Source organism: Symphalangus syndactylus, chromosome 13, assembly GCF_028878055.3.
Source record: "Symphalangus syndactylus isolate Jambi chromosome 13, NHGRI_mSymSyn1-v2.1_pri, whole genome shotgun sequence".
NCBI classification, from domain to species: Eukaryota; Metazoa; Chordata; class Mammalia; order Primates; family Hylobatidae; genus Symphalangus; species Symphalangus syndactylus.
The window spans coordinates 97229783-97245613 of record NC_072435.2 but is presented as its reverse complement, the minus strand read 5'-3'; the positions used below and the strand labels follow the sequence as shown (position 1 = coordinate 97245613).

At 40.1% G+C, this 15831-nt stretch overlaps 2 protein-coding genes across 5 annotated transcripts in view; both read left to right on the top strand.

Moving 5' to 3' along the window:
* The window catches only part of GNPTAB (N-acetylglucosamine-1-phosphate transferase subunits alpha and beta), an 87034-nt gene extending 83865 nt beyond the window's left edge, over nucleotides 1-3169 (top strand). The window contains exon 21 of the mRNA XM_055240295.1: nucleotides 1447-3169. Coding sequence (XP_055096270.1) covers nucleotides 1447-1524 — 78 coding nt within the window. The 3' untranslated portion in view covers nucleotides 1525-3169. The remainder of the gene's footprint in view (nucleotides 1-1446) is intronic.
* A 5781-nt stretch (nucleotides 3170-8950) lies between these two features.
* SYCP3 (synaptonemal complex protein 3) overlaps nucleotides 8951-15831 on the top strand; it is a 33471-nt gene continuing 26590 nt past the window's right edge. Inside the window, exons 1-6 of one of the 4 annotated variants that reach the window (XM_055240326.2) lie at nucleotides 8951-9320; nucleotides 10672-10817; nucleotides 11301-11367; nucleotides 11528-11562; nucleotides 13580-13697; nucleotides 14936-15035. In XM_055240326.2, the coding sequence (XP_055096301.1) occupies nucleotides 9094-9320; nucleotides 10672-10817; nucleotides 11301-11367; nucleotides 11528-11562; nucleotides 13580-13697; nucleotides 14936-15035 (693 nt within the window). In that variant the 5' untranslated portion in view covers nucleotides 8951-9093. Of the gene's footprint in view, nucleotides 9387-10667; nucleotides 10818-11300; nucleotides 11368-11527; nucleotides 11563-13579; nucleotides 13698-14935; nucleotides 15036-15831 lie in introns of those variants that run through there. The other 3 variants (XM_055240328.1, XM_055240327.2, XM_063614329.1) reach the window with 3 other exon arrangements.

Below are 15831 nucleotides of genomic sequence, written 5' to 3'. Positions count from 1 at the left end.
AGAAAGGCTGTACCTGCTTTTAGAACAGGGTCCAGTGAGAAACCTTTGAGTCTGCTGTGCTGACCTAGGATGGGGAAGGAAAGGAGCCCTGACTCAAAGGAGCAGCCATTAATGGAAAGGAAGAGGAGTGTCAGTCTTTCCTCTGTGTCATCTATACCAGTAGAGAATAGGGAACTAGAGAGGAAGGAAGAGGGAAGGGAAGGGCAGGTTAAATCCCAACACCCTGCTCTCTACTGGAGTCAGACTCCTTCCTCCTGCCATGCCTGCCACCTTCACAAACAAAGCAGCCAATGCTGCCTCTTCCTCCCCTCCAAAATCCCAGCTCATCATTCAAACCATGGTGTCTTATGTTTGGGCAAAGCCCTGCCTCCTCCTACAGATGAAGGAACAAGTCAGTCCTACATGGTTGGGGAGAGGGAAGACAGGGTAAATATAGAAATCCTAGATGGAAAACATAAAGAGCACGTTAGGCCGGGTGTGGTGGCTCATGCCTGTCATCCCAGCACTTTGGGAAGCCAAGGTGGGCAGATGACTTGAAATCAGGAATTCAAGACCAGCCTGGTCAACATGGTGAAACCTCATCTTTACCAAAAATGCAAAAATAGCCGGGCGTGGTGGTGGGCATCTGTAGTCTCAGCAACTCAGGACGCTGAGGCAGGAGAATTGCTTGAACCCTGGAGGTGAAGGTTACAGTGAGCCAAGATCGCACCACTGCACTCCAGCCTGGGCAACAGTGAGTGAGACTCTGTCTCAAAAAAAAAAAAAAAAAAAACCCACATTTTTAAATTGAAATTTTATTATAATGTTGATTTGGTTTTCTATTTCAGATGTATTATGGGTAAACTTTTTATGAGAAAAAAGCATTCAAGTTCTAAGCTACTAATTTACAAATGAACTTTTATATTACAATCCATTTTTAAATTGGGTGTTACCTGTGTTCTCCAATGATTGTGATTAGGTTAAGTAGAGGGGAGAGAAATGCTGATAGGATTTTCAATATAGGTGTATGGCTGTTTTTTAATCCTATCTTACAAACATAGTCATTTTCAAACTCGGAGACAGTGTCTTAAGGCTAAATAGAGCCAGTTTCCTTCAATAGAAAGGCTTGACAAATGGACATCTTGAAAATAAATATGCTTTGGTAATAGCTGTGTAAAAATCTGTAGTTGTAGGTCTTAGAAAAATGAAGCATGGGCCGAAATAATTTTAATCCTCTTGGGTCTCTTTGTGGGCACTTATCTAGGCATATTATCCCTACAAAGCTAAACAAAACTAATGTTTGTTTTTGTTTTGGAAGAGGAATGATGGAGATTTGTTTGTTGTCTATTTTTTATGTATAAGATTGTGGAAATGATTAAGGTCATATGGCTCTTAGAAAGTTTGATGCACTTATATTCTTTCATCAACGTGAGTATTAAAATGTATTTTCTGTCTTTCATCATTTAGTTAATTGCACTTAAGCGGAAGATATTTCCCAGAAGGAGGATACACAAAGAAGCTAGTCCCAATCGAATCAGAGTATAGAAGATCTTCATTTGAAAACCATCTACCTCCGCATTTATTGAGCATTTTAAAACTCAGCTTCACAGAGATGTCTTTGTGACGTGATGCTTAGCAGTTTGGTCCGAAGAAGAAAAATATCCAGTACCATGCTGTTTTGTGGCATGAATATAGCCCACTGACCAGGAATTATTTAACCAACCCACTGCAAACTTGTGTGTTGAGCAGCTCTGAACTGATTTTACTTTTAAAGAATTTGCTCATGGACCTGTCATCCTTTTTATAAAAAGGCTCACTGACAAGAGACAGCTGTTAATTTCCCACAGCAATCATTGCAGACTAACCTTATTATGAGAAGCCTATGCCAGCTGGGAGTAATTGCTAAGAGGCCCCAGTCTTTGCATTCCATAGCCTTTTGCTAAAGTTTTGCACTTTTTTTTTCATTTCCCATTTTTAAAATAAGTAGTTACTAAGTTAACTAGTTATTCTTGCTTCTGAGTATAATGAATTGGGATGTCTAAACCTATTTTTATAGATGTTATTTAAATAATGCAGCAATATCACCTTTTATTGACAATACCTAAATTATGAGTTTTATTAATATTTAAGACTGTAAATGGTCTTAAACCACTAACTACTGAAGAGCTCAATGATTGACATCTGAAATGCTTTGTAATTATTGACTTCAGCCCCTAAGAATACTATGATTTCATGTGCAGGTCTAATTTCAAAGGGCTAGAGTTAGTAACAGTACTACTTACCAGATGTAATTATGTTTTGGAAATGTACATATTCAAACAGAAGTGCCTCATTTTAGAAATGAGTAGTGCTGATGGCACTGGCACATTACAGTGGTGTCTTGTTTAATACTCATTGGTATATTCCAGTAGCTATCTCTCTCAGTCGGTTTTTGATAGAACAGAGGCCAGCAAACTTTATTTGTAAAAGGCTGGATAGTAAATTATTGCAGGCCACCTGTGTCTTTGTCATACATTCTTCTTGTTGTTTGTTTTTTTCAAACGACCCTCTAAAAATGTAAAAACCATGTTTAGCTTGCAGCTGTACAAAAACTGCCCACCAGGCAGATGTGACCCTCAGGCCATCATTTGCCAATCACTGAGAATTAGTTTTTGTTGTTGTTGTTTTTGAGACAGAGTCTTGCTCTGTTGCCCAGGCTGGGGTGCAGTGGCGCAATCTCAGCTCACTGCAACCTCTGCCTCCTGGGTTCAAGCAGTTCTGTCTCAGCCTCCTAAGTAGCTGGGACTACAGGTGCATGCCGCCACACCTGGCTAATTTTTGTATTTTTAGTAGAGACGGGGGTTCCACCATATTGGTCAGGCTGGTCTCGAACTCCTGACCTCAGGTGATCCACTTGCCTCTGAGATTACAGGCATAAGCCACTGCACCCAGCCGAGAATTAGTATTTTTATGTATGGTTAAACCTTGGCGTCTAGCCATATTTTGTTTATGTCATAATACAATGGATTTGTGAAGAGCAGATTCCATGAGTAACTCTGACAGGTATTTTAGATCATGATCTCAACAATATTCTTTCAAAATGGCATATATCTTTTGTACAAAGAAGTTGAAATGTAAATACTGTGTTTGTGCTGTAAGAGTTGTGTATTTCAAAAACTCAAATCTCATAAAAAGTTAAATTTTTGTTTGACACTTTGATTTTTAAATCTTTGAGGATTGAGTTTACTGTTACTCAGATTCAGCAGTCACTTGAGTGCCTTTACTGTGTATCAGGTTCTGTGCTGAACATTACTAAAATTAAGTGGAAAGTAAGGAAAGATTAGTATTATACAGAAGAATGTTGCTTTATAGGGGGGAAAATAGTTTCTAAATGGAATTTATCATATGGTAAAATTTAGGATATCTGGATCTCATTATAAAAGCTGAGATTTATTCTAGAAAAGTTAGAGAAATGAACATTTGTCTGTAATGACGATTTCTGTGGTTAGATGAATATAGTCCATACCTAATTAGGAGCTTGATAATGGGATGGATAATACAATCATAGGCTATTCATAGAGTCATTCTAATGATTCTGTGATTCAGTAGAACCATTAGAACAGAGGAACCTCAGAAGTTGATGAACAGTCAGATGGTCAGAACCATTTGTTCACATGAAATCCTATAGATAAGGTCACTCTGTGTTTTAGTTTTTTGTGCTGCCGTAACAAAATACCTCAGACTGGGTAATTTACAAAGAACAGAAATTTGTTTTCTTATAGTTCTGGAGGCCAAGAGTCCAAGATCAAGGGGCTAGCAGATTTAGTTGTCTGGTGAGGGCTGCTTTCTGCTTTTAAGATGGCTTCTTGAATGCCATGTCCTCACAGAGCAGAAGGGCAAGAAGGCACAAACTGCCTCTGTCAAGCCCTTTAATAAAGACGTCTAATTGAATTCATGAGGGCTCTGTTCCCATGACTTATTAACCCTCTGAAAGCCCCACCTCATAATACTTTTAAATTGCCAGTTAAGTTTCAACATGAATTTTGGACAGATAAAAATATTAACCACAGCATTCTGTGGTACAAAAGGAGGAAGGCTGCTCCTCCTGCCTGATTCTCAAGGTGTTGCCTCCAGCTCCCAGACCCTTCAGGCAGAGTTTCAAAACAACTGTCTGGACCAACCCTTGCTTTTTATCAGCAAGGACACTAAGGCCAGGGGGATGACATGACTTGCTCAAGGTCTTACAACCAGTTAGAGGAAGAGGTAGGGTGGGAACCCGGGTTGTCCCTCTTTCCTGTCCCCACTAGCCCATGCTGCCTCCCCAGGACTGTGGCACATGTGGGTGAAGAGCACACACTGCAGGTCAGACTACGGGAGTTCAAGTCCTGGATCCTGGACGCTGCTTGCCATGATTTAGCTTTCTCTGCCAAAATGTGGGAGGCAATACTGGTAGCTACCACAGAGGCTTATGGTGATAATCAGAGGAAATGACATGTGCGACACACGCAGCCCAGTGCCTAGCAAATAGTCCCGCCTGCTAAATGTCAGTGGTGATGATGGTAATGATGAAAATTCGTGTTAAAGACTGTTGTCCAGGCCAGAGGTGAGGCTCCTAGTCTAGTCAGGGTGAGATGATTACATTGCTCTTAGCTAAAAAACTGATACATTTTCTAATTAAAAAGGATTTTTTTAACCTACCTTATGTCTTCAAAAGTGTTTTTTTTGTTTGTTTCTTTTGAGACAGGATCTCACTCTGTTGCCCCAGGCTGGAGAGCAGTGGCGTGATCTCAGCTGACTGCAGCGTCAACCTCCCAGGCTCAAGCAGTCCTCTCACCTCAGCTTCCTGAGCAGCTGTGACTACAGGTATGCTCCACCACACCCGACTAATTTTGTTTATATTTTTGTAGAGACAGGGTCTTACTATATTATCCAGGCTGTCTCGAATTCCTGGGCTCAAGCAGTACTCCTGCCTCGGCCTTCCACGGTGCTGGGATTACAGGTGTGAGCCACTGCACCTGGCAAAAGTGTTCATTTTGAAAATTATTTCTACATATACCAAGAAGTATACAAATAATAACAGATCAAGGATTTAAACTAAAGTGTAATCACTACTTAGGTCAAAACATCTAAGGAAGAAACAGCACCAGTTCCACACAAATTCTTCCAGAGAGCAGAAAAAAGCAAAATACAGTATCATCCAACTCATCCCTTGAAACACAACCCCAACAGTAAAACCTGGCTCAGATACCACAAGACAAAAACCATGGGCAGTCTACTGCAAAAGAATCCCAAACAAAATACAGGCCAAATTCAGTTATTCCCAGAAGAACAACACTTCACAGTCAAGCGGGGCCTACTCCAGGAATGCAAATTTGGCCCAACACGTGAAAATCAATTCACCACATCAGCAGGACCAAAAGAGAAACTGGATGAAAATCTCAACAGATCTTTCTTTAAAAAAGACCATAAAAAATTTTAAAAAGACCAATAGATGAATTCTCATCTGCTCAACAGTTATCAGGACTTTGCCACATTTATTCATGCTCTGTTTTTCTTTGTGATATATTTTAAGGGAAATCCCAGGCTTCCTTGTGACAGGAGTACAGAGCCATGGTGGTTAAAGGGATGTGAAGGGGGCTTCTTGTCAGTCTAATTGCTTTTCTCCTCTCACTTGCCCTAATAACAGCTACATCTTACTGTACACAATCTATGTGCTAAATGCTTTATGTTCAGAATCTCATTTCATCCACACCATATCCCCATTTATCAGTGAGGGAACTGGGGCCCAACTAGGTTTAGTGCTTCACCTCAGGTCTATTAAGTAACAGAGACAGCTTTTCCACCCAAGTCTCTACAAAATTAATTTTTAGCCACTAAATAAACTTGGATTGCAAGGGACAAATCTAACTAAAACAAAGAGGGGTACAAGAGGAAGATACTCTTCCTGAAACATTGCTCAGCACTGTCTATCTGTGCCTGTCTATGCACATCAGCTTTTCTCTCCTTGGTGAGGACATGGCAGTTCCTGGCTCACATACTCCAGAAAGGCAGGAAGTTTCCTCTCTGGCTTCAATATAGAAAATCCTAGTGGGAGGTGAGTTACTGTGATTGGCTCATTCTGGGCTCTGTGCCCACCTCTGTAGCCAGAGGGATGGAGATGTTTACCCAAGGAAGGAGGGGAGGGATGCTGGGCTGACAAAAACATCACCTTCCAGCTTCACAGATTAGAGATGTTGCAGGTGGATGACCAAGTTCCTGGATTAGGTACTCAAGGTGAAGGCAAGCCCCCATACTTGAAAGCAATTGGAAAAATCAAATCTGTTGATACAGAATACAGTGAACCTTGTAAATTTTTCATTACTGAAAGGATTCAAAAAAATGTAAAGCATTAGTACAGTAACTGCCACATAATAAATGTACCATAAATGGTGGCTTTTATGATTCACAATTAGTCCCAATTGGAATCCTGCTTTTTCTCTCTTGCCAGCCTCATTCTTGGCCTCATATTGCGTCAGCCACGTTGCATTTTCCCAAATGTGCTGTGCACTCTTACGCCTCCATACCCTTAAAGATGCGGTTCTTATTACCTACTGAGTAGTTTATCTATGGAGACATTTCTATGAGTTTTTAAAAATTATTATAAATAGAGATGGGGTCTCGCCATTTTGTCCAGACTGGTCTCAAACTCCTGGGCTCAAACGATCCTCCTACCTCGGCCTCCAAAAGTGCCGAGATTACAGGCATGAGCCACTTCTCCTGGCCTCTAAGATTTCGACTATATTACCTGAGTTCTTTGAGACTGAATAAGGAAACAAGGGATGTAATATTTAGGTTTTCAAACAATAATGACAAGACTCTACACCATTGGTTACTAAAGAAAATGGGAAAATGTTTTGTTAGGAATCCAGATAATTGGAATAAATGGGTGATGATCTATATGGGGAAGTATTAAAAATGTGGTCATCTAAGAATGAATACTGAGACAGGTATGAAATATTGGTGTCGGTTAAAAATTATCTATAAATTACCTGCTGAAGCACATGGTGAAATCTCCAGACATGCTCTTTATAGCAGTGAAATGCCAAGGTGCTGGAGACAATCTTGGGAAATTTTTACTACGAATAAAGAAGAAAAATGACAGATGCTCTTCTGTAAGAGTCACTGTAGGAAAAACAACTGAATATGATGATGTAGTGAATGGAACTACTTAATAAGAACAGCATCTATAAGGATATGGAGGCATAAGAGTGCACAGCAATCTGGGAAAATGCAATGTGGCTGACGCAGTATGAGGCCAAGAATGAGGCTGGCAAGAGAGGAAATGCAGGATTCCAATTGGGACCAATTGTGAATCATAAAAGCCACCATTTATGGCTCATTTATTATGTGGCAGGTACTGTACTAACGCTTTACAAACATTTTTTTGAATCCTTTCAGTAATGAAAAATTTAGAAGATTCACTGCATCCTGTATCAACAGGTTTGATGTAGTGAATGGAATTACAGGAACGAGTCTGGGAGTCGTCATCAGTCATTCCTTACCCAATACACTGGTGTATTTAAACGAGCCAGTGGAATGCTGAGCATCATAAGGAAGAGGATTCAAAGCAAAACAGTAAACAGGAGGGTTCCTTTGAATCTCTTACTTGAACTAGGCAGTTGAAAAGTGATTGGCGTCAATAAGATCCTGAAGCCTTTGCCAAATATTAAAGAAGTAAAATATAGGCCAGGCAAGTTGGCTCATGCCTGTAATCCCAGCACTTTGGAAGGCCGAGGTGAGAGTATCATTTGAGCCTAGGAGTTTGGGAACAGCCTGGGCAACATAGTGATACCCCATCTTGGCAAACTTTTTTTTTTTTCCTTAATTAGCCAGGCATGGTGGCACGTGTGTGAGTCCCAGCTATGCAGGAGGCAGAGACGGGGATCATTTGGGCCCAGGAAATCAAGGCTGCAGTGAGCTGTGATCATGCCATGCCACTGCACTTCAGCCTTGGCAAGAGAGCAAAACCCTGTCTCAAAAAAAAAAAAAGGTAAAACGTATGATTTCACATAGAAAAAGGATTGTAGAGCTGTGAGCAAACTAAGGCAGGTACAAAGGTTGAAATATATTTTAAAATTATTTGGGGGAAAATACATATAAGCACAGAAAAAAAGGATGAAAGGAATAATACCCCCAATTTTAAACTGTATATTATTCCTGGGTAGTGGGATTATAGGTGAGTTTCATTTCCTTCATAAATTATATCTTCAAAAATTGTTTTGCAATTGATAGGTGATTTCCAGTTACACCAAATAATTGTTTTACAATTATACTCCCACCCACTGAATGGGTTCCCTGTGTTACATAGATTCATTATCACTCCGTGTAGTCATGTTTTGTAGTTTTGCCATTCTAGTGGACTGTCAGAACACTACATAGACTATGGGACAATTTGTTGTAATGCCAAACGTGAACGAAACTAAGCCGTGTTGTTTAACGACACATTTTCATGTGGTAATAAAACATGGAAAATAAGGAAGGGTGAAAGATTTACATAAATTTAGGATAATTTTCTTATATCCCTGAATGGGGAAGGGTGGGGTCCTGGTGAGGATTGGATGGAAAGGCCTGCCTGAGGAGATTCAGTGAATGTTGGTAAAGCCCTACTTCATAAATTAGGTGGTATGTTCATCATGTTTCATAATTTACATATTATTCCGCAATTTTCTTTTTTTTTTCTTTTTTTTTTTTTTTGACATGGAGTCTCACTCTGTTGCCCAGGCTGGAGTGCAATGGCGTGGTCCTGCTCACTGCAACCTCTGCCTCCTGGGTTCAAGCGATTCTCCTGCCTCAGCTTCCCAAGTAGCTGGGATTACAGGCGCCCGCCACCACGTCGGGCTAATTCTTGATTTTTAGTAGAGACGGGTTTCGCTATGTTGGACAGGCTGGTCTGGAACTCCTGACCTCAAGTGATCCGTCTGCCTCGGCCTCCCAAAGTGCTGGGATTACAGGTGTGAGCCACTGCGCCCAGCCGCAATTTTCAATTATAAACATTAAAAACTTAAAAACTGGAAGGCACCAGGCCTCAAGTGTACTCGCAGCCTGCCCCGGCGGCCAAAGCACCTTGGGCCAGCGATTTGGGCGCGCAATCGCCCCATGGGGGCGGAGCCTCGCCACCCAGTTCACGCCTGCGCTCTGTGTCCAGCCAATCAGCGACGTGTCCGGATGAGGCGAGACTGGCTTTTCTCCTGTGCGAATCCCAGCTTGCCTCAGAAGCGTCGCGGAGAAGGGGCCACCTCAGGTGAAGCGCGCTTGTGGAGGAGTTGTGGAGGACGTCTGTCGACGACCGGTAACTGGTCCTCGGCCATTGCGGTGTGTTTCAGGTGTGAGCAGGGGAGGCGTCTGTCTATCGCAGGTGTGCAGGCCAGAGGCTGCCCTTGACCAGTGAGGTAAATCTTACCTTCTGGCGTCGCCTGGGGCCTCTGACGAGAAAACGGAGGCCGCGAACCTCACTGAGGACAGGGCCTTGAGCAGGAGAGGGGCTGGTGGGAAGCGGGCGGGCTGGGCTGGGGCTGGGCCCCATCGCTACACCCTGGGACCACTGACAGCAGGGACGCGGCGGGGCCGGGCAGGGCCCTACCTCGCTCGACGCGTGTCTCCCTCCTGCCCGCTCCACACCGAGGGCGCCTTTCGTGGTTCCTCGATATATTTGTTGTCGAAATCTTTTGCCGGCGTTCATTTTCCGAGACCTAAATTGCGGGACGTTTTTTTTATTTGTCTTATTATGAGCTTATTTCTGGCATCCTCGTGACGTGTCCCGCCAGCAACTATAATTTCCCCGCGTGACTGAGCGGCCTACTACAGTTGTCCAGATTTAGCCAGAATCTGGCAGAGTTCCCAAAATTCGGAACTCCCAGGCCTCAGGGGCCACCTCTCCAGCACTGCGCGCTTGGAGTCGGGGTGGACGCTGTCGCCCAGGCTGGAGTGCAGTGGGGCCATCACAGCTCACTGCAACCTCCGCCTCCCGGGCTGAAGCGATTCTCCTGCCTCAGCCTCCTGAGTAACTGACATCACAGGCACCCGCCACCGCGCCCGGCTAATTTTTGTATGTTTAGTAGAGACGGGGTTTCACCATGTTGGCCAGGCTGGTCTTGAACTCCTGACCTCAGGTTAATCCACCCACCTCGGCCTCCCAAAGTGATGGGATTACAGGCATGAGCCACCGCGCCCGACCATTTTTGTTGTTCTTTTTTGAGGGGAAGTTTCACTCTTGTCACCTAGGTTGGAGTGCAGTGGCTGCGATCTTGGCTCACTGTAACCTCTGTCTCCCGGGTTCAAGCGATTCTCCTGCCTCAGCCTCCTGAGCAGCTGGGACTACAGGCACGTGCCACCACGCCCGGTTAATTTTGTTTTTTGTTTTTTTTTTTTTTTCAGTAGAGATGGGGTTTCACCATGTTGGCCAGGCTGGTCTTGAACTCCTGACCTCAGGTGATCTGCCTGCCTCAACTTTCCAAAGTGCTGGTATTTCAGGCGTGAGCTACCGTGCTTGGCCTATTTATTATTTTTTAACAAATGTCATTATCTTAACTTTTGGACCCCCAAATAAATGAGGAAACTGTTAAAATTGTATTCAACAATCCTTGTTCGGTATCTCCTTTGATATTTAAACTTTTACCAGTGTATTAAAATGATGTCTTTGGATTCAGGTTCAAGACATTTGTTTTTTAAAGTCAGGAAGCATCTAAATATGGTGTCCTCCGGAAAAAAGTATTCCAGGAAATCTGGGAAGCCGTCCATGGAAGATCAGTTAACGAGAGCCTATGACTTTGAGACTGAAGATAAGAAAGATCTGAGTGGTTCAGAGGAAGATGTTATTGAAGGTACAGTACATCTCATGTTGGGCAGTGATGTCCTTCGGTTCATTTGTTTTGAACCCATTGAGACTATCGTACAACTTAGTTTGTAAAGCATTTTCAGGTATGGTCTTCCCTCCCCCGGTATTTGTGGTTACAGAACCTGCTGACACGGATGGCCAGCTGTACTTTGTGTTTCTCATTTAATCCTTATATTGCGGTATCGGCAACTCTTGCTTTTGCAGTTATTTCCAAAATATCTGATATATAGTATGTGGCTTACTGTGACATTAACCCAGGGAGACTTGAAAAATTATTCCTATAAAATGGTCCTGAATCCTGATTTAATTTCATTTAACCTGCAGAGAATATTGCATTTTTATGTCTGCTTTGAAACTGTATGTTGGCAAAGAGCCAAAAAAATCCCCAAATGAAGATGTTTCATTAAAACTTACCAAAATAACCTATTCGGTTTCAAAAGTTTTTTTTTTTTTTTAATTGTCAATACAGGGAAGACTGCAGTCATTGAGAAACGTAGGAAGAAAAGGTCTTCTGCAGGAGTAGTTGAAGATATGGGGTAACGTGTTCAAAATAATTTTTGTTTCTTAGATAAAGCACTTCAAGAAAAGTTGCTAACAAATAATATATGTAAAATACTTGGCATCTGGTATTTCTTCCAAAACAAGCATGGTATTTTGTGGATCTTCTAAAGTGTTTAAAATGTAATTTCTTTCCAGGGGTGAAGTACAGAATATGCTGGAAGGAGTTGGAGGTATGTTTTAGGAGATACTTGTATTTAAAGAAAATTGTTTTAAGCCATATAATTTTTATAACAAATGTTAATAATGGACTATAAGACTGTTATTTAATGCCTTGTTCTCACATAGAAAATTCTGCATAAGTATTTGTGATTTAGCATCATAGATTTTCATAGTTAATCTTTTCCATGATGTTAAGAGTGAATGGTGCTTTTATTTTATACATATGTGAATTTAATGGACTATGGAATTTTAGAAGAAAAATGCACAGGAAAAGTCTTTACCTTTCTTTGTATTCACAGACTAAGTGATATACACACACACACACACACACATACATACATACATATATTTGTATATAAGTTTTTCATTTTTTCAGTTTATTTTCTGACTTCCTATGTTCTTTAGGGAGGACAGTGTAAATTAAGCCTCTAAAATAACTCTTTTTACATTAATAAACTATGTAGTTGATACTAAAGACAATTTTGCTAGATAGAGTTTTATAATTAGGTTCAAAAATTCCCAAGTTTTAAATAATATATTAAGTATCAATAATATGACCTTTGTTAGAGATTAGTTATTATTAAAAAAGAGTTAATATTTAGCTCCTCTAAATGGATTATTCATACAGTCACATCTTTTTTGAAAGCTTTGCTCTGTCTGGTGGTGAAAAAGTGCTTGTTTAATAAATTTATTATAGATAATACTGAAAGCACAAAATATTTATGGAATAGTGCAGCTCCAGCATGATTACTGAAAGATGCCTATTTATGGTAGATCCATAAGATAAAGGCTTATGTTTAGCAAAGCATTATTTGAAGTAGTAAACATTTTATGAAATGCAGTTCTTATGGGTAAAAATGCCCAATAAAGAGCTCCATAAAAGCATTTAAAACTGATCTTATTCACCTATTTCTCATTGGAAAATAAAGTGATCTTAAATTAATTTATCTAGAAATTTACTTAAACTAAGATTTTTTTCTGTCCTTGGTCTTTGTCTCTTTTAGTAAAAAAATGTATTTAGAAGTATCATTGATGGCCAGGCACAGGGGCTCACACCTATAATTCCAGCACTTTGGAAGGCCAAGGCAGGAGGACTGCTTGAGGCCAGTAGTTCAAGACCAGCTTGGTCAACATAGTGAGACCGCCCCCGTGTCTTTAAAAAAAAAAAAAAAAAAAAAAAAAAAAAAAAATATATATATATATATATATATATATATATAATTGATTATATTAAAAATAGTTTTCTTCTTTAACTATTTTTATCCTTTCTGGATTCTCTTTTTTAATAGAGTACTTTTACATATTTTTTATAATGAGTTCTAACAATAATTCATTGAACTGTGTCCTTTTAATTGGGGTGTATTTTATAAATTTAGATAAATTTAGCCTTTTAAATAATTTTTTTTTATTTTTGAAACGGAGTCTCACTCTGTCCCCAGGCTGGAGTGCAGTGGTGCAATCTCAGCTCACTGCAACCTCCGCCTCCCGGGTTCAAGCAATTCTCCTGCCTCAGTCTGCCGAGTAGTTGTGACTACAGGTGCGTGCCACCACGCCCAGCTAATTTTTGTATTTTTAGTAGAGACAGGGTTTCACCATGTTGGTCAGGATGGTTTCGATCTTTTGACCTCGTGATCTGCCCGCCTCGGACTCCCAAAGTGCTGGGATTACAGGTGTGAGCCACCGTGCCTGACCTACATTTAGCCTTTATTAACAGTGTTTTCTCATGGGGAAATTTAAAGTCTGTCCTTGGCACATTGTTTTGTTTATTAGCTCTTTTTTATTGTTCCTAAGTTAAAAAATTATCTCCAGTTAGGAAAATCAGAATTTGGGTGCTAGTAGCTAAGAGTTTTCTCAGAAAAAAAAAGTAAGCAAATAATTCTGCATTTTGAAATTATGCCTATTTCTAAATTTAAGTTTAAATGTCTTTCTAATATTGTTGAACCAACCTTACCCATATTTACTTGAATATGTGGGAACAAAATACTTTTTTCAACATTAAATTTTAATGAATTTTTATTTTCAATCTAGTTGACATTAACAAGGCTCTTCTTGCCAAGAGAAAGAGACTAGAAATGTATACCAAGGCTTCTCTCAAAACTAGTAACCAGAAAATCGAACATGTTTGGAAAACACAACAAGATCAAAGGTAAAGTGGTTGCTTTTTTAGAGCCACATTTCTTAGTATTTACTGGTGTAAATTACTTATGAAAAATACTATTCTAGGCTGGGCACGGTGGCTCATGCCGGTAATCCCAGCACTTTGGGAGGCCAAGGCGGGCAGATCACTTGAGGTCAGGAGTTAGAGACCAGCCTGGCCAACATGGTGAAACTCCGTCTCTACTAAAAATACAAAAATTAGCCAGGCGTGCTCGCTTGAACCCAGGAGGCAGAGGTTACAGTGAGCCAAGATCGTGACACTGCACTCTAGCCTGGGCAACAGAGTGAGACTCTGTCAAAAAAAAAAAGAAAAGAAAAATACTATTCTGGTTATTGAGGTTTCTAGTGAAAATGTATTTGGCTTGATTTTTCTCTGATAGTCCTGTAGCCCTATAACCTCACTCCTTCATAGAATTGACATTATTTCCTAAAAAATCAATAAAGATCACTTTTTTCCTTTTAGGTAACAAGTGAGGTTATAAAAGTAATTTCGTTTTTTGTTGTTGTTTTATGAGATGGGGGTCTCATTATGTTGCCTAGGCTGGTCTTGAACTCCTAGGCTCAAGCTATCCTCTCACCTCAGCCTCCCAAAGTGCTGGGATTATAGGCATGAACCACCGTGCCCAGCCTAAAAGTAATTTATGTTCATTCTAGAAATACACTAGTTGAATAAAAGGTAAATGTCATAAAAACCATTAGTCTTATGACGGTGAATTATGTTCAACAATGTGGAAAAACACAATCTTGTATCATATATAATTTGTATGTTTTAGCTGACTTAACTCTTCTTTTGTATAAAATCTTTGTTAAGCCAAAATAGGGAAAAAAATTAAGCGAACTATTTCTATTTAGAAATCTTATAGAATAAATACAATCACCTTATTTAATGTATTTGTTATATCAGAATCTATATTCAATAGGAAAAAAATGAAAAACTGCTTAGAGATCAGATGAATTTCTTTTTGAAAATTTATATATACAATAAAACTTCCTTAGTTTTCAAGAGCTAAAGCTTGTGACAGGGCTTTTCTTCTATTAGTTTGTTAGAAAAAAAATACTTCTGGAATCAGTGTAAATCATGATTTTACTTTTTGGTTTCCCATCAAAAGACTTAAGCTGCAGGTATTTCCTTTTCTTATATAGTATAAATGTGTCAACTCAGTTTTGTTTTAAATTCTTTTTATATTGATATGAAATATGACAATAATTCATCATTATGTTTTACAGGCAGAAGCTTAACCAAGAATATTCTCAGCAGTTTCTGACTTTGTTTCAGCAGTGGGATTTAGATATACAGAAAGCTGAGGAACAAGAAGAAAAAATACTTGTTGGTATCATGATTAGGTTTATAATTAACCAAGTCTCAAGTAGGAATGGAGAACCTAGCCTTTTATTGTGACCAAAGGAACTGAGCTAGGTTTAATTAACCATTGCTGGCCATGTGTTTTAAACCTGCTGAACTGTAAACCACAGATGTATAGGCACATACCATACTCATAAAAGGCATTGGTCTTTGCTTTTTATATTGTTTGGGATTCTTGCATTTCCAAGTGACAGAAATTTGTCAAAGTACAAAAGAAGGATTATTGGTTTATATAAAAGAAGTCGGGGCAGTTTAGCTTCAGGCATAGCCAGATGGGAACAGGGAAGGGGTTGCTCATGTAGTGTCATCTGGGTTCTGTCATCAGTTCTCAGTAAGGTGTCTCAATGTTGTAAGCAAGATAGTTTTTACAGTCCTAGGCTTATTACAAGTTTAGTAAACCCAGTGGACTGAGAAAATCTTTCTCCATAGCTCTGACAAAAAATTCCTCTGGGAAAATATGACTGATGGAGTTTGGATCATTTGCCCATTCTTGAACCAATCATTGTATAGTTAGCCCTCTATATGTAAGGGTTCCGCATCTGTGTATTCAACCAATCGTGGATGAAAAATATTTGGAAGAGGCTGGGCGTGGTGGTTCATGCCTGTAATCCCAGCACTTTGGGAGGCCGAGGCGGGTGGATCACCTGAGGTTGGGAGTTTGAGACCAGCCTGACCAATATGGTAAAAAGCCATCTCTACTAAAAATACAAAAATTAGCCGGGCTGTGATGGCAGGTGCCTATAATCCAAGTTACTCAGGA